Below are 24,477 nucleotides of genomic sequence, written 5' to 3'. Positions count from 1 at the left end.
TTGTTTCGTGGGGACAGTACTACCACGTTCTGCGATAACCTAGGCGGTGGTTCTTATAATGGCTAGGAAACGCAATACTATTTGGGACTTGGATATCCTTGGACATTTTAACTACGTAAATCTGTAATATTGGGGACCCTTTCCTCGACAGTTTTGTCGGGCGGGCTCTGCTCCATCTACAATCACCAAATCTACAGCCAAGGGGCACTTTCTGATCCTGGAAATCCATAAAAAAATCTCGGGGATATGAAAACCAAGCATTTATCGCAACTATGAAGTCATTTCTTTTACCTGAGGGTGTCTCTCACGCGCGTTCTCAATTTCCCCTCAGACGATCGAACACGTCACTTCTCTCTCATCATATTAGAACGAAGCATTGTGATTTCCATAGTTTGCGCTACTTAGCCAACACTCAATCTTGATCTGGATAGGACGAATCTGTACTGAGGACCCTCTTTGGCCACGAGGCGACATGGATAAAAATCCCGATTTAACGGAATCAAGATTGGCCCCCAAGATCTAGACTGCCTGCTCAAAAACTAACACCAGTCATATACTTTAAGCAAGCGCCTTTGTTGGTGCCACACAAACTTTGAGAATTGCGCTTACCGTTCATCCGAGTTTACAGCTTGCGGTATGAAATTAGGCGAGAAACCTCCAGTTCAACATAAGAGCCTCATGCTCTACTAAAATAAATCCCATAGGCTTCTTTTTCTCGCGCATTTTTTCTCGCGCAAGTGGGAAATGAAATGTTTCGAGAATATCATGAACATCCTACGTCCTGAGTGGATTTCGGCCCAATTCCAAGACATGTAACCATGGATCTCGTCCAACATTTCTAGTACAGAAAGCAACACCTTCCGTTGACGGGGAGGTTGTCGGCCCCATTTCTATACCAGCGGCATGATGGCGCAGGAGCGCACAGTGCGAACAGCGCACCGCCCCAAGAATCAAACCACTACCTACGGTACCGAGGTCCCTATTGGTCACCCTATCCAATATAAAGACAGAGCGCTACACAGTCAAGTCTCAATGCATAGATCGATGCCGGCGTCCACGTCCGTCGACAATTTTTGATGAGTTCTGACTCGCAAAGCATCCTGACTAACAAAGGAACATCCCAACCGCTGTCATGATAGGACACCTGAGGTCAGACAGGATTTTACACACCGTGTATTCTTATAATTTTCTATTAAGTTGAGATTGATGAAGGATTGGCCCCCAAACGAGAGCACAAAGAAAGGCGTTGAAATGCTATCCTTCGTAAATTGGGAGGTGCCCAGGCCGTAATGACATGCTCGGTATCAATACATATCATCATTCGATGTAATTCCAAGATTTTACCATACGCGCCCTGTGTGAAAATCGTACATATTACATCCATGAATGCTTACGCAAATTTCCTAGCTGGGAATCAAGTCCGCAGTATTTTATTTTATCTCTGCCCTTCCCGAGGTGGTGCAGAGTGATAATGTACGGAGTACTCCGTATAATACCCTCTGTACTCCGTAACTCTGTAAACACAGTGGCCATGCAAAACTCAAGCTAGCTACCATACCATTACGGAGTACTCCGTAAGAGGCGGATGGGTCAAGGAAATATGTGCTGCAGGTGACCAGGGGGAGACTCAGGCCCCTAATTGGCCTAGATAGCGCCCCCGTGTTTCAACCTGTTGCTGAAGAAGTGTGACCAGGGTATCTAACAGTTTGTGATTCACCAGATGGGCCCCCTTTTCAGGAACACCCATGGTTATAAGAGATGTCACGGGGCTTCGCAGTGGATTAATAGAGCGTGGTGTTTGATCTTGATGAAGTTTTGGCAGTAAGCCAAAGTAGACAGTCAATACTCCGCACGGAGTAGTTAGATAAAATTACAATACTGACCAGAAACAACAATACAAGAAAACGACTCTGGTACCCTTTGAAATAAAACAAAAGTATCAACATCCTCGCGGTAGATTAAGTTTTTTTAATTTGTTTTTTGGGATTGCCATCCCTCATCTTACTTGGCCGTGTTAAGCGTTTATATTGGTCCTTCACTCGGTCATGATCACAAAGACCGCAGGATAACATGATGTGCCGCTCACATCCTGGAGAATGTGACCAATGAGCGAACTGGGTGATCAGGTCCCAAAGATGCGGTAGCTGCGATTAAGCGCTGGCGCTAAGCCTATTCTGGGAACACAAATGGTGGAACGGCGGGAACAAGCCCACTGGTGGACCGCTCTAGCGGCTTATTGGCTCCTGGCTTCTGTGGGTAGCGGGGCGGGCGTGACGTGGTTGAGGTCAGTTTCCAGAACACAGGTCTTGACGCTGACTTATTTTTATATACGAATACAAGTACGGAGCAAAGTGGAATACCCAATTTTAATTGAGACTAATATCATGATAGACTTTGGAAGTAAGCTGATCACTGTGATGACCTGAACCGCTGTGGATGAATGTAGAGAATGCCTCTAAACATTGAGCACTATATAAGCTTATGAATGAAAGGCAGAGGAATTATTCGGCATGTGAATATCAGGATATCTTTACTTTGACGGAGTAGGGAACTCATAATATTTGAAGTTCTGAAATGCCACCCGCTCAGAAGACAAAGAACGCGGCGTACGATGGGGCCAAGTTGATAGCATGTACTCCCTGAATGCGTAACCTTTGAGTGAGGCCAATGTGAATTAAAGATAAACTCATTGTATTGGAGGGCTCGAGTAAGGAATTATCTGCGGTGTGATATCCCATGTGCTACTTGTAAGTATTGTAGAGGTCTGGGCGCCGTTTTCTATTCATAGAACTTGTAAGCTAGTGCAGGGCTTGCATCCTTGGCTGATCTAAACATACAGGGCTGCGATATTTTTGGAATTCATGTCGGGGAGCTTCTCTCCAAATATGGAGTAGTAGCTTTGATATAAAGAGTTCTTGCTAGTATTGATATCGCCCTATGGGTTTACTATGTGGGAGATAAAGTTATGCTGGATCTAGATCATTTGTAGCTTCAATATACTCCGTGCGCTACAGCAAATTTCCTCGGTGTGGCTCAGGGTACCTGAGTACAAGAGCTCAAAATAATCCAACAAACAAAGTAGGCTCATGAGATTCAATCATCTGTAACTAGCTCATCCCATCTCAAGTCTAAATGGCTCCTTTGCACTCCATATTGCCTAACCTGCTCCAATCATCAATTAAGTCCTGTCACAGGCTATAAGAGTTCTGATGATGGTTATTTTACTATATGTAGCTCCGACTAAAAATAGTTACATTTGGATCCGGTTCTTGGGGAATTAATCTAGCACCCACACGTTGGAGTTGACGATCAAGCGGCTTGGGCTGCCAATCTCCGAGGGTCATGCATGTTTGTCAAGGGTCAAATAGACCATTGACAACGGTCCCACAAGAACATCTTCCCACTGACGGACTATGAACCTATTTCGGCTGACAGGTGCCATCTGTCCCAAGGTTGTGTCTTCCAAGGTTGTCTCATGCCAATCAGCACCCACCACCCAAGCTCTCAGCACGAAAGCATCTCTTTGCTAATTGACAGATAAATTTAGAACGTCTGCGGATGATGCTCCTCCCCACACACATTCCCGCTTTGCACGATATTCCCCTGCATAGGGCGTCACCTATCACTCGCTACAAACCTTATTGACCTTGATGTTGCATACTGCATAGGGCTCCCATACCATCTATGCCTGCTCGCCATAGCTCAATACTTCGCCTATTTCCCTGTTGCCGCTGGTTTGTATGATACAGTATCATACCTGGATGATTCTTACCACAGAATCCATCATTTTGGCTCGAAATTTTGTCTTATCACATCTACCTCACATACTCCGTATCGACTGTCAAAGATAGTACTCCTAGGCCCACTTCACGGCTCGCTTCTATTTTTGATTCAGGATCAGCTTTTGGATTTGTTACTAAATAAAGAAGTCCGTTGACAAAGGAACGTCTTTCGCAACGTGTCTGTTGATTGATCTGACAATATCTACTTGTCTTCCTGGCCACCCTCGGGCCAGGACGAGTCAAAGGCGTAGCTAATGCTGCTCGCCGTTTTCCCACCAATATACTCTGCGCTGAATGATCAATGAGAGTCATTAATGTGAGAATTCAGATGGTCTTGTCCAAGGTTTCCAGGGTTCATCTCAAATGCACACCTCAGGGGTACATGCGTTTATTGAACATTCCATGTTTATACTCCGTACTTTGCCTCTTCCAAGGTTTGATCCTTATGCTTCCAGCATAACCAAAGAGCTTTAAGCTACTGAGGCTCAACCTTGAAAGGTAAATGCCACCATTTCTTCACCAGATTCCAAGCTCCCAATACTACTGAACCCGTGAATACCTATCAGATGCTGGCACATCGTCATCAACAGCAGGGTTCAAGGAATGAACGATGTCTACAACGACACATATTGAACGCAACTAATTTGAATCTGTTGACACCAGCTCAGCGAAAAGTGACTGACTCAAAAAGGGTACAATGTTAGAAGTCTGGCAGAGTCAGGTCTTTGATGTTGACAGCCCATGCATAAAGTGGCACGCCAAGAAGGTTCTATAATTAGAGGACCAATAGATCACAACCTCGCACCCTGGCAAAGGATGAAACTCCACGAGTCACCCCCAACACGGCAAGGCCTTTGACAGTCGAAAAATTGCCTGAGTTCCCACAATCCCGTGATCGAGACCGATAGTGCAGACCCCGCCCCCAGTGCGATTGTCCACTCCGCCCGATAAACCGTTTACTATTCTCCCCTTTCCGCTCCGTGCCGCCCTTCTCTAGTCCCCGATAACCAGTCTTCGAGTGCCACGCCCTTGCAGCCATGGCTCAATCCCCGCCCGCTTTCACCCCGGACACCGAGTTCACCGAGCTGGAAACCCCTCGGGCGCCCCCGAATGGAAGCCTCTCCATCACTGCCATGGCTCGATTCGAGTTCGAGGCTGGCAGGGCTAACGATGGTACTAAAATCTTGATGGTTGAATGGGAGGACGACGACCTGACTCGATCCACAACTGAGGGGTCGTGGCATATCTCATGGACCGGGAAGGATTCTGTCGTGCCTGCCGATGAAAGACCGAGTGACAGCCTTCGCCGCTGCTATTTTTTGCTTCCGCCCAACAGTACGATTCCGCCTGTTGTTACCTTGTCATATGAGCTCCACTCCACAAATAAAGAACCGAACGATGCTGCTGCGTCTTCAACTACTACGGCGAAACCCCAGGATTCTCTGCAACTCAATCCTCTCCCCGCTATATTTCCACCGGAGCTGGGAGCGACAGGTCGCGCAGCTGGCAAGAAGGGTGTACTACATACGATTTGGGCAAAGAAGCGACTCCGCGTTCTAGAGAATGAGATTGAACAGGAATCGCGTAACGTGGAGGGAATCGCGCTGCTTATGGCAATCCAAGAAAAGGAATGGATCGAGCTGAATTTCGGAGTCGGGGCACGCGCTATCGATTCTGTCACCAGCAGCCAGGACGGGGTTTCACACGACTCCGAAACATCGTCCTCTGTATACCCCGCCACGCCAGTGTCTCCAATCAGCGGCAGAAAGCTGAGCGACAAGCTAAAGGGTCTGAAGTTGCAGACGAGCGGGGATATGTCTGGAAATGGTACTGATCACTGCATTCGCCAACATATCTCACAAGCTAACCCGATAGCACCAGGCTCTCACAGCGCGTCTCTGCTTTCTCCCCAATCGCCTGATGTTGCTGTCTCGTCATTTAGCTCGTTCCGCAACGTCGCGCACCGACACATTCATAATATGCCAACACCAAGCACTAATCCTACCCCCACCCCAAGCACTCAAACCGATTTACCTGGCCCTGAAACACTGAAACCAGTGGCTGTTTTCCCACCTGACTTCTTGCAGGAGGCTCAACAGGACCACGGGTTAACAGGGTTCGCGGCAATGGACGCATCTGTGGGTACACTGTCCCATGGTTCGAGCAATGATCCCGGCGAAGAGCTGTTTGCGAAAGCATTGAGCCCACGATCACCGGATCTTCCCCGCAGCCCCTTCTCATTTGCTTGAAATTCCTTATGCATGACCTCATACTATCTTTTACGACTTGCGCAATGATTCCCCTTATGCGGTGGCATAACATGTCCATATAACCAATGCCCATTTGTTTATCTCGTTGCATTCATGCTGTTATTGTGGACGCACCTCATGCCTCATATGCTGCTTTCTTGTCGCATGGACATGTCATACCGCTTTCTGGGTCATAAATGTACATAGACGACAGTCGAATCCCATGACCCATCACAAATACGAAGGAAGAAACAAAAATCAATGGCCAAATTTATGATTCCATTTGCAACAGCAAATATAGATCTGCATGGGCTACGGAGCATTAGCTATAGATTTTTAGGATAGAGCAAATGAAACGCATTTCCCGTTCAGTGTCCATCCATATAAATGGATGAGAGCGAGGAAGGCAAAGCAATCAACTGATTTCAATCAATTGCTCTTCTTGCGCTGGCTGCCTGCACGACCAGGCTTAGCAGCCGTGGCAGTCGACGAGCCAGACACAGCGCCCGAATCAGCAGATTCCTTCTCGGCCTTCTTGTCTCCCGCAAGCGACTCGAACTCCTGCGCGTCCTTGCGCTCCGCGTACCATTGACCAGCCTGGAGAACCAAGATGCCAACGAGGACAAGAGCGAGGATTGTGTTGCTGGCGGAGAGGACCTTGAGGGAGTCTTCGCGGCCAAGAATCTGCTCCTTCTCGTCGGGGGTGGAGGCGAGCTCGGCGCCGTATTGACCGGCCGAGGCAAGGCGCAGACCCTTGACGATGTTGGCGATGTAGACGGTTACGCCGCACATGTAAAGGACTAGAGAGGCACCGTCGAAGAGCATGTTGGATTCCGAGGGCTTGTAGAGCTTTGTGAGGAGGCCGGCGAGACCGAGGAAGATTACGATATGCAGGATGCGAGGAATGAGTGGGGGCGAGGCATGCAGGAAGCGGAGGTGCGCTTCCAGGTAGTCATAGTGGGCGGCTGGGGTGGTTACGGTGGACCAGAGGATAGGGTAGTCGTAGGGGAAGAGGGAGAAGATGATTCCCAGGAAGAAGCAAGTCGCTGTTTGGAGTTAGTGTTCGGTTCCGGTGGCCTCTTGGTGGGACTTGGGGAGATCTGCGGACTTACGGCAGACAATGAGGAAAGTCGCGAACGACCCGCTTTTGAATGCCATTGCGTGGGAATGGGATTCGAAACTGAGGAATGGATTGTGAAAGTGAGGAGGTGAGGAGAAACACTAGGGGGCAAAGCACCTGGAGGGCCTGTGGTCGCTAAGCGGGCGCCAAGCCTCGTAAAAGATAAGGTCCTATCATCTCCAGGTTTTCGTTAGACAAATGACTGTCAATTGATCACTAATATAGATATGATACATATTTTCAACGCCTTCGATCAGAAATGCAAAATAAAAAAGTGGTATCTTCCAAAATATCCAGTCCCGTAAATGCAAATGTACATAACACCATCAACGCTGGTACCGAGGCAACGACTCGTCCGCATGCGCCGTCCCGCCGACAAGTTGATCGTCCTCGTCGAAGACCGGCGCACTGGGCCCAGGCTCCGGGCCATCGGGCTCATCCTGCGGTGCGCTAGCCTGGCCTTGGAGTCGGTGACGCTCAAGCTCTTGTTTATCATCTGAGACACGTGGCTCGCTGGGTCCAGCAGTGCCGTTGGCCACAACGGTCTGCATCGACTCTGCAGACCGGACAACATGCGGCCTCCCGTTCACGTCCGGAGACGGAAGATGCTCATAGTCCTGGAGATGATGATCATCTGGCAAAACTGGCGCGGTTGGCGCGTCCATTGGTGAGGTGGACGGCCCTGCATCGTTTTCACCCGGCGGTTGACTGGGCAAAAGCGCTTCTTCGTGTCGTCGGACCCGCGTCTTCTCATCCACAGGCTCCTCTACCTCTGGAGGCGCAATCATAGGATCCATGGGCTGGAATTGTTCAGGGTATTCTTCGGGATACTCAGCCCAATGCGCTTCATCTTCCTCGGGGAAGTAGTCTTCTTGAATCCCATGATCGGAGTGGGGTTGAGGCATTGGGCTCGCCTCGGGCCACTCCTCTCCATCAACAGGATTGACCAGCATAGTAGACGTAGGCGGCACCGCCTGTGACATCGTAGAGTCACCAGCTGTAGACGAAGTGCGTTTCGTTTTCCCTCGTTGAGAATCACGAGTGCCGATGACAACTTCAAATGCCACTGAAATGACACCTTTCTCGCGGCGAATTGAGTCCGTGTCCAAAATGTTGCCGGCCCAGTTGGCAGTGACGCCGTTTGAATCCGTTGGGTTGAGAACCTGCCCACTGGGCGAGAAGTTCGTACCACCCGATACCATGTTGAAACGCGGGAGGAAACGATCAGGCGAGGTGAGCTTGCCTCGCAGGTCCGTGACAACCTCAACGTAATATCGGAAATTGATCATGGCTCCCGGTACACGCGTAATTGTTGGAAACGCGTCTTCAGGAATCCTGATAGACGTCTTTACCACTGCAGTCATGTTGCTTGGATCAACGATCAGAGGGGCGAAGGTTTGGGACAAGTCTTTGCGAAATGTGCTACTCGTTCGACTTGTCCCCAATGTGAGTCCTCCAAGTCCCGTTCTGGATCGAGGATAACAATCCTCGTAGACCGGCTTCTTTCCAGCCGCAGTCGTTCCAATAGGTATTGCGGGGTGTAAGTCGATGCGACCTTGTCGATATAGGGTTACCATGATACCGTGCGCGCTGCGCACTTGTTTGAAATGATTTATCGTGACTGTGATAGGGAGTGTGTCCCCAGGAAGCACACCGGCGCGCAAAAGCTCAGCCTTTGCGGTGATGGTCTTGTCGGAGACTGAAGGGGTTGCGCTGCGCCCTTCGCTATTTCGCCCATTCGTGCTCGCAGATGAACTCGGATCACTTGCGATCTGAAAGCTCAGACTACTTTCACTAGGCCGGCTGGATGAGCTGACATTGCTTGGCGATGGGCTGAGTGGAGGTCTGGTATCCACCGAGGGGGCGGCGCCACTTATAGGGGTATCGATTGAAGATGTGTCAGGTGCTGCGGTTATGTCCGAGCTTGGTGATTTGGTTTTGCTCCTCGTTTTTGAGCGTTTTGATATAGGTTCCAGTGTAACGATGCGGGCTTTGGGCGCAGGAAAGGGTGCGATGTCAATATTTTCTAAGAGGTTGACGCGCCTTCGGCAGGTAAGCGTAGGATTCATGGTGGTTGGTCGGGTGAGGGTAGAGGTAAGTGAGTAGCCGATGGTGCCGCGTTCAAACTGCATGTGGCCGATTCGTTAGCTTGACATGGTCGTGGGGTCGGGTGGCCTTTGTGTACGCACGTTGATGCTGCTGGGAAGCGCATACGGTGGGAGCCCCATTTCAAAGCGAAACTTGTATATGCCTTCTTTAAGTCGGCCGTCGCCACAGAGAACAACTTCGTCTTCAAACAAAGTTGCCAATCCATTGCCCATATATTCTGCACCGCGTCGACCCCGCCCCGGTCCCAGGAAGCCCAGGTCGGGGGTGGCTTCACCGGCCGGAATCGCGTTCTTGAAGACTTTGACATAACCGTGTAGGCACACCACAATATGCGTGATGCGAACAGGTCGTACAACCGTCACCACCACTGTTCCCTTGATCACATCGCCGGGGAAGTAGGATCGCCATGGGTCGTCGGGGTCGATGTAGAAGTCGGTGATGCCTCGATTGCGCTGGCCAAGCGGGGAGCGGAACTTGGAGAGGAAAGAGTTGCGATTCCGACTGGGCGGCAACGTAGGTTGGGTGGGAGGGTTGGCGGACATGACACACAGACAGAAGGCTGCGGTTTACTGCATCTATACAAGACAATGTGACAAGAGGGGGGTTGTGAGAGGGGGAAAGGTAGATGGCGATCACTCTTGACAGCGATCGGAGAGGCACCGGCACGACCACGATCCTGCAGGCACCACGGAATGGCGGGGGGATGGCGTGGTCAGGGTAATGTAACCGGGCCTACGTCAGGAAGTGCGATCAAAACGCGATCTGTAGATCGGTCTGGTCGAGGGGAGGGGGCGGTAGATCTGGGGGGGTTCAGGGCCCGGTGTACTCGACACGGTCTCCGAACGGCGGGAATGTGTCCTCCAGGCGCAAGGTATTCTCCAGGGAACGGGAATGAGGACTATGATCGATGGTCTCTGCACCACATTGTTTGGGACATCGAAGCGCGCGCAGGATTCGCAGAGTTCAAGGACGTATGGAGACAGAAGATAAGAGAGAAGGAGAGTGGGTATAACTCGGTAATGAGGAGGAATGACAAGGCGAACCAATGGCGGAAAAGGGACCAGAAGAGAGAGAAGAGGTCAAAAGGTGGAGGAATGTGGGACGAAGAGCACGAGCCTCCAAAGAGGAAGAGAGAAGAAGAGGCCGGAGAAGAGCGGGTGCGATAAGCCTCTGGGGCGGAGAAGGAGGAGAGGCCTTTCGATTCGCGTGTCGCACGGTCAAGCTTCTCTTGGTGGCTCAACTAGTGATCCCCTTTTCTGGGCGGTTTTCGCGACTATCACTTTCTTTTACCTCTGAAACGGTCTGATTTTCTTACTTAATTTCTTTTTCTTCTTTCTTGTTTTTGGATATTATTGATATTTCTCCGTATCAGATGTGTCACTGTCCAACTGATATTGCTTGTTTTTTTGATCTCACTCGGTCAACTCAGCCAGTCCTCCATCCACATACTCATCCCCGTAGTATTCTCGCAGTATCATCTCCACCATCTGGCGGTCCCCTGTCAGCTTGCGCATGTATTCCTCCAGGACGTAAATATTGTCCGTCCACTGGAAGGCTTCCCGTCGAAACCCCGCTAGCTCCTTCAGAACCTGGTTCGCATCCTTGTTGCTGAGTGGATTGAGTCGGCCGGTGAGTTGGGCCTCTGTATTCCGTACCCAATCCACTGCCGCCTGGAGTTCGGCTTTTCTGGCCATCAGAGAGTCCCTTTGCCCCTCATCGGCTTCTTCGCCTCGGAGCTGGGTTTCCACAGCCAACTCCGCTTGTGCGTCGGCGCAGGCCTTTTGGGTCTTCTCCACCTCCGTGCTCATCCGGGCCAACTGACGCTCATGCTCGCGTTTCTCATCGCTGCTGAAGCTCCAGTACCAATTTCCACTGCCGATCTTTTCCACTCGGACTTGACTCTCGTCCGTCAGGGCTTGGATGTATTCCTTAACCTGGATCCCATTAATGGATGCAACGGCGGGTAGCGTCTTCTCGAGATCCTTGAGCGTGTGACAGGTCCCAGTGGCGCGCAGGTGAGTCAGAATCAGATCCTGTTTCGCACTTTTGCTCAGTTTGGGTGGCTATCCTGGACGCGTCAGAAGGCGCCTTTGGATGGGTCATCGATGTCGCCTTACCATCTTGAAAAGTCCACTTTCAAAGTCTTTTCAATCGAGGCTTGACAAGCCTTGCCTCATTGGGATGATGTGGGACAGCTAAGCATTTCTTGGTGGAGGCGCGGATGGGATGTGCAACTCCGTTCCTCAGGCTCAGGGTCGTTTTGTAACATCTCACGGACCAACGTCATATTCCCTAACTCTACTCCGTACTCTACTATTGGAATTTTGCTTCAGAAAATAAATTAAATCAATTTTTCATTCTTATGGGTAATTTCAGACTTTGTCCCTCTGGTTTTGGCCTTGTGATATTTGATACTGTCAGTATTCAAGGTTCAACGACCGCGCTATCAATTCTTCGACATGATCATATCATCACAACCCCGCTGGGTGCAGTGACTATAGAATGTGTCTGGCCTAATCTCCCCGTGATTAGGTCAGTTGATTCCTGGAAGGCCCTGCTTGGGCGGACCAGATGTCAAGCAAGACTAAATGTCTCGTCAACATGAACTGACCGAGGTGTTGCGCCGATGCAAGTCGGTATTTGGTCAACTGATGCAGAATGCACAATCGGATGAGGTTCCGCTCCCGCATCTAATGTGGATATTGACCGAAACACCCCAGAAAAGGCTCACCGGCCAGGAGAGGATCAGTACGGATGTACCAATCTGACAATCGGGGATGGAGGACAGAGAGGCGCACCAAGCGCATTTACTGACACAGCGAGATCTGACTGGTTTTTCGCTCCCTATCCCCGATGAAGTGGCAGACAAAGAATATCTGCCGATACCATGCGCAGCGCGGCTGTGGCACTGCAGGACATGAAGCGACCCGATTCGCCATCAAGGGCGTGGGGTGAGCCGCAGAGTTGCCATGTGCAAAGCTTGATCCTGGACAGCAGACATGAAAAGCCTCCGAAGAGATGGGAGCACACGATTGAAAACATCAACCGGAGATCAAGAATCATCGGTCCTCATCACCTTCAGTGTCCGCATCGGTCGTGAGAGAGGCCGAACGAGCCAATTTGCGTCGCTTGGACGTTTTGCGCCCCTTGCTGTTGTTTCGCTTTCTCCGTGGAGGCCGTGCGGCCGAGTGTGTCGTAGTGTCGCTTTCAATGTCAAGTTCTTTTTCTTCCTCCGATAGACCCTCTCCTTCCACGAGGACCAGATCTCCTGTGTCACCCAATTCTTCGGATGCCATCTCTTCAATGAGAATACCCATCGCTAGCAGTGCCGTCTCGTCCATGGTCCTGTGGTCATCCACTCCGTTGTCGGCCGTAGCGTACTCTAAATAATCAGCCGTGTAGGCATGGATTGCCTCCAGCAGCTCAGAACTCGGCAGAGTGTGATTTTTCGGGAGGTTCTCATGTGCGAAATATGACTCTTCGTTAGAAGATGGCGTTGTCGGATTTTGTCCGCGAAAGATAAGCTCCTCTGGTCGCAGAGCTCGAGCGCCTGACGAGGCTGTATCACGGTATTGGGAAGCGAATGACTTGGTGGCTTTCACACCACGGGGATTGACACGACCTAGTTGAAGTCAGCGAATCATCCCAGTAACGCAAACAGGTCGATATCATACCAGCTACCGCATCATAGAGATTGGCGCGACGTTTTGTTGGTCTCGAAATCTGACTGTCCCGCAGTTCATCATCATCAACGTCGACCAGACTGTCTTCGTCGGAATTGAGCCACTCTTCAGTAGACATGGCAAGTATGCGCTGATCCTCGATCACTACTTGGCATATCGCAGAAAAATGTGCATGATGTACGAGCAAATCGCATTATCAGCCCAAATGCGCCGATAATCGAGTTACGTAATCATACATCGTCATCAAGCGTTCGACGCCTACGGAGCTTGTCTCCCCGCACGAGCTCAACTCTTCCGTGTAAGAGCAGCAGCGCTGATGAATGAATTCCTATCTGCTGAACAGAGCCCTAGGGTCTGTAATTTCTCATGAGTTTCATGTCGCTCAAACCCACCGACTTGTACACAACATCGAGCCCGCACCGGGGATACGCTTCTCCAGCCGCAAAGCATCTGCGCCCACAGATCAGTCCGAAGATGACGTAGCGCCTTTGGACCAGGAGCTAGGTATTACAGCAGAGGTGTTTGCTCACAAATCTGGTGTTAATTGCCTAGCCGTGGACCAGTTTGAAGGCCGATAGTGCGTGTTGAATCGGCACAATCCCAATATTGGAACTGACATGAGAACGCAGTATGGTTTCGGGGGGCGCCGACCCATCAATACATCTCTGGGACCTTGAGACGCGAGGGTCGGAGCTTGAGTACGTCCATCAGGCCTGCGCATCGGTCAGCAAGTCTTCGCATCCTGACGCCCATACCCATGCGATCACCTCCCTCTCGATCTACCCATTCGACCCGGAGCCCTCGACTATATTCTCGACGGCGCACGATGGTACATTGAAGCTGTCCGCCCTCCAATCGCCCGCAATCACACCTGTCCATACGTTCAATCTTGATTGCACACCATATTCGCATTCCTTCTCTTCGCACCCAGGCTCCACGCTGCTTGTAGCAGTTGGCACGTCTGAACGATCAGTACGACTAGTAGACTTGCGATCCGGTCTAGCTACACAAGGATTGCCGGGGCACAATGATGCGGTTCTGTCAGTGGCATGGGCACCCCATCGACCGCATCTACTGGCATCGGCCTCGGTCGATAACAGGGTAATCATATTCGACGTCCGACGTGGAGGACACAACTCCGCTATCGCGACCCTGGACATGGATGATCCAGCTGGTCTGGTGGCTCCGGGGACAGGGACAGCAGCAGCGTCTAACGAGAGCCGTCTAGCCTTCTCCCGGCACGCACGCGCCCACAACGGTCCTGTCACGGGGGTACGCTGGACATCGAATGGAAGCCACATCGTGACCACTGGACAAGACGCCCGAATCCGAGTTTGGGATTCTGGAACGGGTGCTAATACGCTCGTTCATTTTGGCCCTCGGGTTCGTAATAGCTCTACATCTCATCTGGCGGAACGGGCACCCTTGGTCGTTCCAAAGGGCGCAATGAGTCCAGGGCACGAGACCCTTCTCTGGTCAAACTTCAATGAACAAGATGATCGTGGAGAGATCTTCATGTTCGAGCTTCGCGAGGGAAACTTCATCAAGCGTCTCCGTGTTCCTGGGATCATGGCCGGAGCACAAAACATGCGCGGACGATCAAGTGCGCTCAGTGCTGCACGAATTAACGATCTAATTTGGCGTGGTAATGGTGGGTCAGGCGAGGGGATAGAGTTGTTCTCCGCGCATGGCGATGGAACTATTCGAACATGGGCGTCTCGTGAACCAGATGGTGAACTCAGTGAGGCCGAGTCAACCGCTCAGGCCGATCGCAAAAGGAAGCGAGACGTTCTGGAAGAACTCTCCCGAGGATTTCTGGGACCGAATCAACCTAATCTACGAATGTGAAATTACGGAAAATACTACAACGCGCTTCGCGGATTATTGGTTCAATGGTGTTTGCTTTAACTGATAAATCGCCATTCATAATATCATACACCTGGGCACCAGCCTGGTCATAATTTGTGTATACAGAGAGCATCAAACCAACTCAAGCCAAGATGAAGCCAGTCCTTACGACTGACTGATAACGCTCATGTTCAGTCTTGCCAAACTGCATGCTTGAGGTCACGGGTATTACCATGACCAGCATGGTGGTGGACCTCCACTTAATGGTGCTTGGACTCGACGCCAGCGGGCAGCGAGTTTCCAGTGCCGGTGATTACCTCGCCGGTCTGGCCAATATCTTGAGCCGAGCGCGGGATGTCAGTGTCGTTGTCAGCCGCCTTAGCTGTAGAGGGCTCGGCGAGGCCGGCGTTGTCGAAGCCGAAGTGCTCGGCGCGCTGGTCTGGGCGAGGTACTGAGGGAATGGTGTTCATTTTGCCGGCATCGTTGGGGATGGTTGTACCAGTTGCGGCCATTTCGGAGAGGCTACCGCCTTGGTGAGAATCTTGGTGGACCATTGTGATAGTTGTGAGGGTTGTGATAATGAGATTCAAGGTTGATAACTTTGCAGTGAGCAAGGTGAAGGGAACAATTGACGAAGAGGAGTTGTTAATGGGAAATAGAGATGATCGATCACGTTCTCTTATGTATGCTGTTCGAGAATCTCTAGCCTTGATTTAATGCCTGGCGCTGATGTCACAGCGCTGAAGGGCTGTGGATGATGGAGCAATGATCTCACATGAGGCGATATCTTGAATGGCTGGGTCGAGCCCAGGGAACAGACCGATCGATACGACAGTAGTCACAGTAGTTTTAATGTGGGTTTCAAATTCCTGAAACCTGGATCAGTGATGCTGCTGTCAGAACACTGACGAAAGGACTATGATGAACCTGTTATCAAAATGGAGTCGACCCACTTTTGCAGATCCAGGGTCCCCGGCATCTCGAACCGTGAATGAGAAGGCCGTGAAAGTTACATAGCGCTTGAGTCTGCGGTCAACTGCAATTCAACTATGTGCATGTACGATAAGATCCAATATTGCTACGAATTTGATTGATAAACGAGGATCATGTTAGAGAAGAAAATTGTGACGTAGTTGTTTAGTACTCATGAAGAAAATTGAAGAAAAGTGGACATTATGATGCAATCAGGCGTGTAAGGTACATGAAAGTAGTGCGAGAAGAAGTGACATAGGGAAGGTATACGGGGTGAACCCCAAAAGAGTGACAGATTCTATCGCACAAGAGACGGGTGTTGAGCTGTCTAGAGGATGAAAGCAAGCACACCCATCACGGCCGTAGCGGCGGAGACGAGACCTCCAGAGAGGCGGGGAGCGGCGCCCATGAACAAAGTGTCGTTGGCACCGTGAGAAGCGGAGGGGGAAGCGGAAGCGAAGGCAGCTGATGAAGCAGCCTTCTGCTCAGCTGAGACACCGGTGGGCATGTTGAGGCCGTGAGTGCCGGAGGGAGTGACCATGGCACCGGAGGAGGCGGGGGTGGCCATGGGGACATGGACGGGGATCATGGAGTAAGAGGTCATCTTGCTGTTGGGACGCTGGGAAGCGTAGTTGTAGTCGAAGTTGCGGACCTCGGAAGAGGCAGGCGCAGGGGCAGAGGCAGAGGCAGCGTAGGACATGATCTTGGGGTCAACCTCAGCGGACTGCTGGGGGTCTGGGCCATGGGCACAGCGCTGGTCTCCATGGCGGGGGCAGAATGGTATTGAACGTGAGTAGCCATGGCAGTCTTGTACTGGGTCTTGGTCACAGTGCGAACAACCTCGTGCACCTGAGCAGAGCACTCTCCGTGGTCCTCGCGGGGAGGTGCAGCGCCCTCAGCGGGAGTAGCGGGTGCCTCCTGGGGAGCGGGAACAGCTTCGTATCCGTAGCCACCGTCTGGGTGGTGGACGTGGGTGACATCGGCCTTGATGGCGTGGTTGTCCTGGTTGTTCTCGTCAACGCCGGAGTTCACATCAACATTGGTGGGCTCGGAGAACGAGTTGGCATCGTCATCTCCGGAGGGGCCACCAAGAGCGGTGCCACCACCGCCGCCGCTAGACTCGCGGCTGGGTGCGAAAGCGCGGCGGCCGAAAGGACCGACGGCACCAGCGGAAGGACCATTGTTGATCTGCTTGATGGCCTCGAGATCAAAGTCATCATGGGGGGCGTAGACGTTGGGTGCGTACACTCCGGGAGCCCAGGGACCGGGAGGTCCGTGAGGGTGGGGGGTGAGGGTGAGCGTGCTCGGGGTGGGGAGGAGGGATGTGCTCAGGGAGGTCAGTTGAGCGACGGTGGACATTGAAAGGACCAACACCACCCGCGGCGGGGCCGTTGTTGACCTGCTTAATGGCCTCGAGGTCGAAGTCCTCCTCGGGGGCATAGACGTGGGGTGCGTAGACTCCGGGGCGAGGGCCCCAGTAGTCAGTGGAGCGACGGTGGACGTTGAAAGGACCAACACCGCCAGCAGCAGGGCCGTTGTTGATCTGCTTGATCGACTCAAGGTCGAAATCCTCCTCAGGCGCGTAAACGTGAGGGGCGTACACGCCGGGGCGAGGTCCCCAGAACTCCTCAGAGCGGCGGTTGAAAGGACCAACTCCACCAGCGGCCGGTCCGTTGTTGAGCTGCTTGATAGAGTTCAGGTCGGTGTCACTGTGAGGAGCGTAGACGTTGGGGGCGTAGACGCCGTGGTGAGGTCCATAGTGGGGACCGGCAGGTCCAGGTCCACCGTAGTAGGGACCACCGTGGATGTCCTTGTGCTTCAGGTCAATGGAGTGGCTGTCCTGGTTCTTCTCGTTGACATTGGTGTTGACGTCAACAGTGGTGGGCATGTTGAAGCTCTGGCCTTCATCATCGCCGGAGGGGCCGCCGAGAGCGGTGCCGCCGTTGGCGTGCTCAGGTCCGTAGCCACGCTTGTAGCCACCCCAGCCGTTGTACACATCCTTGTGCTTGAGGTCAATGGAGTGGTCATCCTCGTTCTTCTCGTTGACCGCGGTGTTCACGTCAACGGTGGTGGGCATGTTAAAGCTCTGTCCTTCATCATCGCCAGACGGTCCACCGAGAGCTGTGCCACCGTTGGAAGGTCCGAAGCCACGCTTCCAACCCCAGTGGGGGCCGTGGTTGTGGTAAACGTCGGTGTGCTTCAGGTCGATGGAGTGGTCATCAGTGTTGGCCTCGTTCACATTGGTCTTGATGTTGGCGGTGTTGGGCTTGCTGAAGGTAATGCCATCATCGTCACCAGATGGGCCACCGAGAGCGGTGCCACCATTGGGATGGTGAGGTCCTTCAGGTCCGTGGTGAGAACCACCGCCGGGTCCGCCGAGGGCAGTGCCACCCTCCTCTGGGTGCCAGCGCTTCGCGTAACCCCAACCAGGGTGAACGTGAGTGTTCTCCTCCTCAATAGAGTGATCATCTTGGTTGAAGTCGTTGACATCGGTGTGGACGATTGCAGTAAGAGGCATGTTGAACTCCTGGCCACCATCGTCACCAGAAGGCCCACCCAGGGCAGTACCGCCGGGGCCTCCACGCTTTCCAAAGGGACCCATTCCAGGTACCTGAGGACCGTCGAACACTGCGGGGGTGTGGCGGTCAGGGAACTCATCCTTGTGCTTGATGTTGACGGAGTGGTCGTCCTTGCTCCACTGCTTCACCTGGTGGTTGGTCTTGATATCGGTAGAGTAGGGGCTCACAAAGCCACCGTCACTGTCCTCTCCAGTGGGGCCACCAAGCGCAGTGCCTCCAACATGAGGGGGTGCGAAGCCATTCTCGCGCTAAAGAAGTGATCAGCTGGAAATCCTCGGCAGATTTCAAATAGTATAGTTAGGACATACACGCTCAAGGAATTGGGCCTGTGCAGCAACTGCCAGCAGTGCAATGGGAATGCCTCCAACGAAACCCTTCATCGTGACGATAGTCTGGGTATTAATGTAATGGGTTTGGATGCTGTTGCCCGTAGTTTGGAAAGAGTGACTTGAAGCTGATGCTACGGGTGCAGATCAAAAGAATGAATCAGATAATGCAAGAGTTCCTTGGAGACTGCAAGTGTCACTCAACCAGCCACCAGAGATCCTGGGCGCTTTAGTACTCGCCGTCCGTTCATGTTGATCTACACGATCCGCAGGCGGGAATGCTACTGCATCAACAGACACAGGGACCGGACATGGGGTCACGGCGTGGAAGCCCCCATCAGAATGCCGCGGAGAATGGAAAACGCCCTGATCAGTGCAGGGGAGGCCCCTCAATTGGGCTCGGATCGTAAACAAGTGTAGCGTTGTTGGGAGGAGCTGTTGCTGCGACATTCCGCAGGAGCTCGGAGGGGGTAGATCATCAAGAGTTGCGGCATTCACGAATCCTGCGATCCAACCAGGTACGACCCCTTGGTTCGGCGAGGTCTTGCCCTGTGCTGAGATGAAGGGACGGTGGTACCATGGTGTGCATGTGTGGTTGCTGCCAAACAGACCGGGTGAAAAATGGATGATCACCGTTGTCCACGGGCTTTGGCGGCGACGAGTTACCTAAATTCCACATGATGTCAACGCTGGGCGCGACACGCACGCACGTCGGGGCGACCGTCGTGGCGTTATACAAAGCGCGGGGTGGAGACAGAAATGACAGTTAAGTCTCAAGGTTGGACTACGAGTGGAATTAGCCAGGAGAAAAATAGTGTGTTCCAAAAATATTAATATGGTTCATTTGATGCTATCTAGGATAAAGGTTTGCACACCATTGGGCACGCATTAATGCTCATGGGGCAAAGCTCGCACAACAAAGCAGGTTTGATGCGAGGGGATGTTTCCCGTCTTCGACATCCGAATCCCATAGCCCTCACTGAAGAGGATCAGGGAAACGAACTTCCTATCGAGGAGTTTACTCTCCTGAGCCGATCGGTCCCGTAGGACCGAAGGCAACACATCGTCGTGAAAGGTGTCGTAAGACAGGACGATGGTCGTGGCGGGCTCAGTTGCTTTTTTTCGATAGAGAAGAAAGAAAAAGGAAGGAAGGGCGGCCGGTTGTGCGCCCTTTTATAGCTTGCCTGGGTGGGGCTGTCGGCTCTACATTTTTCCTGCCGAGGCGGTCCGGCCCGGTATTTATGGCCTGAATTATAAGGCTTCATATTTGAAGATTGTTCACTGCAACTGGAGGTGAGAAATAGTAACGATAATCCACTGAACGAGGACCTTCTACAAAAAGATGGACACATGAGCGATACAAACACCAAATCTCAGTGACATCGCTATGGTATCACTGCCTTGTTTCAAGGATTTTTGTTTCTCCATAATAATGATAGAGCAACCGCTCAAACTCCGACCAATAACGCCGTTCAGGAAAGACTCTTAGCAACTTTGGGTCTTGAGGTTGTGGTTCACGAAGTAAGCTCAGTGTGCTTCACCGATATCTGTGTTCTCTTTACTCGTCATCACCCGTTGACGAGTGCCTGGGTGGGATATCAGCAAGCCGCCCAGTTCACTGTTGCTCAAGACTTACCCGTCAATCTCCCTGCGCACTTTTCGTCGCACTGGACTTCCAGCCTGCACCTCCTACCGCAGCAGTGATTCCCAGCGCGATCGCAATCATTGTCCCCACGGTGACCACTGCCACAACTGCCTTCAGGGCCATTCGTTGCTTCTTGGTCAACGATTGCAGCCAGCTCCGTGGTTTATTCTCTTCTTCCCACAATTTGGATCGTCGAGGGCTTTCATTCCGGTAGACAGAGTATGGTCCAGCATTCTCTTGGTCTCGCAGATGACTTGGGTTTCGGTCGTTGTGCTTTGTTTCGTATGTAAGTTGCTCGAATGAGATTGTCGGGCTTCCATGGCGATAAAACGGTGAGCATGGTTTGGCGCCGACTGAAGGATCAAATTCCGTGCTGTGTGCACCCGGTGAAGAAGTAATGGAGCATCGAGGGGAAGCGATCTTGTGAGCTGCGGGGTTTCTTTCGTCATTGCCTTTGATGGATGCGGCCACCTGGGCCCCAATCACGCCAAGTCCATGCAAGCTCATCGCGTCCCAATGGTGGCCGAATGAGACAGGAATATGGCGTGTGCAGATCAGAAGATCTTGGATAGAGATCTCTTAAGGCGTTTTCGCTTTGATTTGAGTTGCTGAAGAGGGTATGGTTCTCTGACCTTGGGGGAAGGTGTTGTGATAGCCTCGAGGGGAATGACAACAGTTGAGACACCGTCGTACATAAATAATCATGTGTCAACTTGGAATGCACTCCAAGACCAAGACGATCCCAGCAGTCTCATCACTCTGGTGGATGGGAATAAGAGATATAGCTGGTGTTGATGGTCTGTGTGTGTATCGGTATATGTAAGATGTTTGGGCAGTCGTGCTTTCCTGATACTGCAAGTCTGTCAAACTTCAGGCGACACCAGTCTTGATTTCCTGCATAAATCAAAGGATTCCAAGATCCTACATTCGGAGGGCTCCTGTACTAGATTCAACGGTTGCTGTGGATGCAAGGCTTGTTTGCCTCACTGCCCATCGCCCCTTGTTCAACACCTCATGTCACCCCCGTCCAGCATTCCGACATCACTCAAGAAAATAACATCTTGTACTCCGCAAATCAAGCTGGACTGTTGATGTCATATCTACTCAGTACATTCTTTTGAGGTGCAGTGTGTATCATTTATTTTCCTCTCGTGCTCCCGTATGCTCCATTGGTTGTAGGGGTCCGAGTGATCATGTAAATATTTGTTCCAAGGTTTTCTGTGCTCTCCTGAACGGGTGGCAATACTAAATAACACTCTCCAGGTTGTAGAAAATCCAATGCGCAAGCCGTTAGGTGTACTTTGTAATTAGGTCCACGGGTACGGAGTATAGTCCGGAGGTGTCTAGGTGCTGCCCAGGTGCACGCTCCGCCCCTTGCAAATGGAAGGTTCCGACCGGGAGCCTCGGAAATGGCCATGAACAATAAATTTGTTTACTTCGGATCTATCACATCAGATAGATGCTCAGCCTTGTGCTCAGAATTATGAAACCGGCTTTCAAATTTAAATGCCATTGATAATACAGTATTATTAATAGAAATTCCTCGCTTTCAATGGTTCATTTTGGTGATCTTTGATGTGGTTGATGTTCTATATATTTCCAAGGTTCGGCTTGTACATCAACGTGCTGCACCCTCCCCACGACAGACGCCACAAACCCAGGGTACACTTGGACCCAAGCTTGGCACATACATGGATTACAAAGTTGGAGATAGTAGGCAACAGCTAAGGTGTTCCAAGCCCTGGAGGTTCTCCATCCCGAGGGCATATCCACCTGGGCGTATAGCAGTGTCAAACTTGGAATAACTTCCTCTGCTCAACACACCCGTGGACCGATCTACAGAGCCCTGGAGGTTACCTTAGAAAGCTTGAGATCAAACATGATCCATAGGTGTAGCCCTGGAGATACGTAGCATGTTCAAATGCATGAGGGTTTTCAAGGATGACTCAGTTGGTATGTATGTTTTGGATGTTCTAGCCCTGGAGATGTTTTGTTTACTTGTTTTGACTATGTTTCTCTGTTACTGGTCCCCCAAAGACACGAGTCATGAAAGCCTCCGATTCAGCGGCATAATGGCAGCGCTTACGTATCTTCGGACCATACAGCCAGAACAAGAACGGCATTGGAGCGCATGCGACCGACAAAAATGCAGGTATTGAGGCAGCCCAATTCGGACCCAAGTTGCGATACATATAGGTTGTGAAAAGTGGGAATATGGCACCAAAGATAGACCGGAGCATCAGATTGCCTGCAAGTACAGAGGCTGCATAGATCGTGTATGTATCGACCAAGTAGTTGAGAATAGGAAGGAAGACCATCACCATGCCAAACCCAAAGGGGACTCCAGCGGCGATCGGAGCCATCCAGTGGACTGATGGCTGGCTTGTCCAGGCAAACCAGAACAAGCCGACCGGCAGAGCGATGCATGCCGGGAAACTAGGTGGGAGACGAGCCTCGGGGGAAGTCGACCCGGGGACACCTTGAGGGTTCGCTTTCTGTAATCGAAGAAAACGACAACAATATAGATTATCGCGAAGAGGATACCGACTAGAATGCCGAGGAAGGCAAGTCCGCCCTCACTTTCGCTCCAGCCTCGGACACTCTGGAAGACGATCGGGTATGCTGCAAACAGCATATATAAGATGCCGTAGATGATTGACATGTATAGAGAGAGCAAAAGCACAATGGGCTCGCGGAAAAGGAGCACCCAGGGCCGTGAAAGCGCAGTCGTCAAAACCTTCCTTGGATTGGATCTCTTTTCGTCCAACTGGGTGCGGTAAGCAAGACCTGTGGCCTTCTGGAGTGATTGTGCTCGCGATTGCAACAGAGCTGGTGCGTAAGTCTCCGGCATGAGTAAGATGGTCGCTAGACACGTCACTCCGGAGAATGCAGCAAGAAAGCCTTGAACCCATTGCCAGCCACCGCTCGCTTTGGCAATATACCCTCCGAAGATGGGGCCTAGAACTGGTCCCAGGAAAGGCGCTGCGGCAAAAAGACCACTTGCTAATCCACGGATGATAGGATGAAATATGTCCGCAATCACAGCCCCAGAAATAGCCATTGGTACCGATCCCAAGCTCCCAGCAAAGAAGCGCAGGATGATCAAAGTTTGGATGTTCTTGGCTCCAGCAGCGCCAGCTGAGAAGACCGTCAGGAAAAATGAGCTCAAGATGAAAACCACACGACGACCATATATTTCACTGAGCGGCGCCCAAACGAGCGGACCTACAGCAAATCCGACCACAAAAACAGATATTCCGACGAGGGCGAGTTCTTCACTGATTTGAAAGTATTCGATAATTTCCACCGTCGAACCAGAGTATGCCGAAGAGACAAGAGCCACTACGAAAGTGCCCATTGAGACAAGAGAAGTTATGGCCCATTTTGATGAGTTCTTGAAGAGCATCGGATTTCGAGGGTCCTCATCGATCCAGGACACAATAAACGGATCTTCATCAGTGCCACTTCCAGGATATGAGTGATCAACAATTCGTTGTGTTATCGCGCCTTGGTCAAAGATCATGCGCCATAGTGGGATCCTGGATGGCAAGGAAGCTTTTGGTGGATGAGAAGATTGCATTTGAAAAGGAACATTTGCGACCATGCAGAATGGCCTCAATGTGAGTGTTTTGGAGCACAACCCGAATCCCCGGGTTGATTGCAGGGAAAGAGATTCTCAAGTAGTGACAGCATGGGAATCCAGATTAAAACCCAAAGACCTAGGGAAAATCTTGAGACCCGATCCAGCGCTAGTGGGAGCTTGTGCCAATGATCGCCAAACAAGCGCCGATAAAAGGAGATCATGGTGTGTCCGACTTGGAAGGGAAGTGGGAACACGTAAGGCCGCCAAGATCAAGGATCTGACCTTGCGCCTCGGCGACGATCGCAGGGGGCCGATCCGATCTCACATAAGCCTTGTTTACTTCCTATCTAGGAAAGGTCTGATTGTTCCAAGGTGAGATAGAAAAAATTGCGTTATTCCGATACTAAAAGTGGGCCATAAAGACATCACATCCCTTGTTCTCTTGGCAGGACACCTTCCAGTTTGAGGAAATACTTACGATTAACTCTTGACATTTGAACTTGTCCTATATATAGGACTCATTTCTTTGGAAGCTCGTGGCCAAGGTAGGTATACATACCCAGTTAGAGTAAGACCTAGTG

General features: G+C 51.4%; 11 protein-coding genes across 11 annotated transcripts; 3 read left to right on the top strand and 8 right to left on the bottom strand.

The window, feature by feature from the left end:
• Nucleotides 1-4,819: 4,819 nt before the first annotated feature.
• N7506_010496 (uncharacterized protein) lies at nucleotides 4,820-6,031 on the top strand (the record flags this gene model as incomplete). Its single annotated transcript, XM_056959789.1, has 1 exon — nucleotides 4,820-6,031. The coding sequence occupies one exon, from the start codon at nucleotides 4,820-4,822 to the stop codon at nucleotides 6,029-6,031; it is 1,212 nt and encodes a 403-aa protein (XP_056809179.1).
• Nucleotides 6,032-6,460: 429 nt separating this feature from the next.
• N7506_010495 (putative secretory component protein shr3) lies at nucleotides 6,461-7,189 on the bottom strand (the record flags this gene model as incomplete). The annotated part of the gene is made up of 2 exons (XM_056959788.1): nucleotides 6,461-7,077; nucleotides 7,144-7,189. 2 exons carry the CDS (start codon nucleotides 7,187-7,189, stop codon nucleotides 6,461-6,463), a joined length of 663 nt encoding a protein of 220 aa, XP_056809178.1.
• Nucleotides 7,190-7,477: 288 nt separating this feature from the next.
• On the bottom strand, nucleotides 7,478-9,802 carry rim8 (pH response protein PalF; the record flags this gene model as incomplete). The annotated part of the gene is made up of 2 exons (XM_056959787.1): nucleotides 7,478-9,277; nucleotides 9,341-9,802. The coding sequence occupies 2 exons, from the start codon at nucleotides 9,800-9,802 to the stop codon at nucleotides 7,478-7,480; spliced, it is 2,262 nt and encodes a 753-aa protein (XP_056809177.1).
• A 309-nt stretch (nucleotides 9,803-10,111) lies between these two features.
• On the top strand, nucleotides 10,112-10,426 carry N7506_010493 (uncharacterized protein; the record flags this gene model as incomplete). Its single annotated transcript, XM_056959786.1, has 1 exon — nucleotides 10,112-10,426. One exon carries the CDS (start codon nucleotides 10,112-10,114, stop codon nucleotides 10,424-10,426), a length of 315 nt encoding a protein of 104 aa, XP_056809176.1.
• A 246-nt stretch (nucleotides 10,427-10,672) lies between these two features.
• On the bottom strand, nucleotides 10,673-11,380 carry N7506_010492 (putative GAJ protein; the record flags this gene model as incomplete). Its single annotated transcript, XM_056959785.1, has 2 exons — nucleotides 10,673-11,323; nucleotides 11,378-11,380. 2 exons carry the CDS (start codon nucleotides 11,378-11,380, stop codon nucleotides 10,673-10,675), a joined length of 654 nt encoding a protein of 217 aa, XP_056809175.1.
• Nucleotides 11,381-12,319: 939 nt separating this feature from the next.
• N7506_010491 (uncharacterized protein) lies at nucleotides 12,320-13,061 on the bottom strand (the record flags this gene model as incomplete). The annotated part of the gene is made up of 2 exons (XM_056959784.1): nucleotides 12,320-12,882; nucleotides 12,935-13,061. 2 exons carry the CDS (start codon nucleotides 13,059-13,061, stop codon nucleotides 12,320-12,322), a joined length of 690 nt encoding a protein of 229 aa, XP_056809174.1.
• A 202-nt stretch (nucleotides 13,062-13,263) lies between these two features.
• On the top strand, nucleotides 13,264-14,791 carry N7506_010490 (WD repeat protein; the record flags this gene model as incomplete). Its single annotated transcript, XM_056959783.1, has 2 exons — nucleotides 13,264-13,520; nucleotides 13,573-14,791. 2 exons carry the CDS (start codon nucleotides 13,264-13,266, stop codon nucleotides 14,789-14,791), a joined length of 1,476 nt encoding a protein of 491 aa, XP_056809173.1.
• A 260-nt stretch (nucleotides 14,792-15,051) lies between these two features.
• Nucleotides 15,052-15,345, bottom strand: N7506_010489 (uncharacterized protein; the record flags this gene model as incomplete). Its single annotated transcript, XM_056959782.1, has 1 exon — nucleotides 15,052-15,345. One exon carries the CDS (start codon nucleotides 15,343-15,345, stop codon nucleotides 15,052-15,054), a length of 294 nt encoding a protein of 97 aa, XP_056809172.1.
• Nucleotides 15,346-16,091: 746 nt separating this feature from the next.
• On the bottom strand, nucleotides 16,092-18,722 carry CweA (uncharacterized protein; the record flags this gene model as incomplete). The annotated part of the gene is made up of 4 exons (XM_056959781.1): nucleotides 16,092-16,490; nucleotides 16,553-16,963; nucleotides 17,010-18,590; nucleotides 18,651-18,722. 4 exons carry the CDS (start codon nucleotides 18,720-18,722, stop codon nucleotides 16,092-16,094), a joined length of 2,463 nt encoding a protein of 820 aa, XP_056809171.1.
• A 1,585-nt stretch (nucleotides 18,723-20,307) lies between these two features.
• On the bottom strand, nucleotides 20,308-20,820 carry N7506_010487 (uncharacterized protein; the record flags this gene model as incomplete). Its single annotated transcript, XM_056959780.1, has 1 exon — nucleotides 20,308-20,820. One exon carries the CDS (start codon nucleotides 20,818-20,820, stop codon nucleotides 20,308-20,310), a length of 513 nt encoding a protein of 170 aa, XP_056809170.1.
• Nucleotides 20,821-22,307: 1,487 nt separating this feature from the next.
• Nucleotides 22,308-23,893, bottom strand: N7506_010486 (MFS transporter; the record flags this gene model as incomplete). The annotated part of the gene is made up of 2 exons (XM_056959779.1): nucleotides 22,308-22,808; nucleotides 22,862-23,893. 2 exons carry the CDS (start codon nucleotides 23,891-23,893, stop codon nucleotides 22,308-22,310), a joined length of 1,533 nt encoding a protein of 510 aa, XP_056809169.1.
• Nucleotides 23,894-24,477: the final 584 nt, after the last annotated feature.

Source organism: Penicillium brevicompactum, assembly GCF_028827555.1.
Source record: "Penicillium brevicompactum strain IBT 35665 chromosome Unknown utg000006l_segment0_segment0, whole genome shotgun sequence".
Classification (NCBI taxonomy): Eukaryota; Fungi; Ascomycota; class Eurotiomycetes; order Eurotiales; family Aspergillaceae; genus Penicillium; species Penicillium brevicompactum.
Note: the sequence above shows the minus strand (reverse complement) of the source record. Positions and strands in the feature narration are given on the sequence as shown.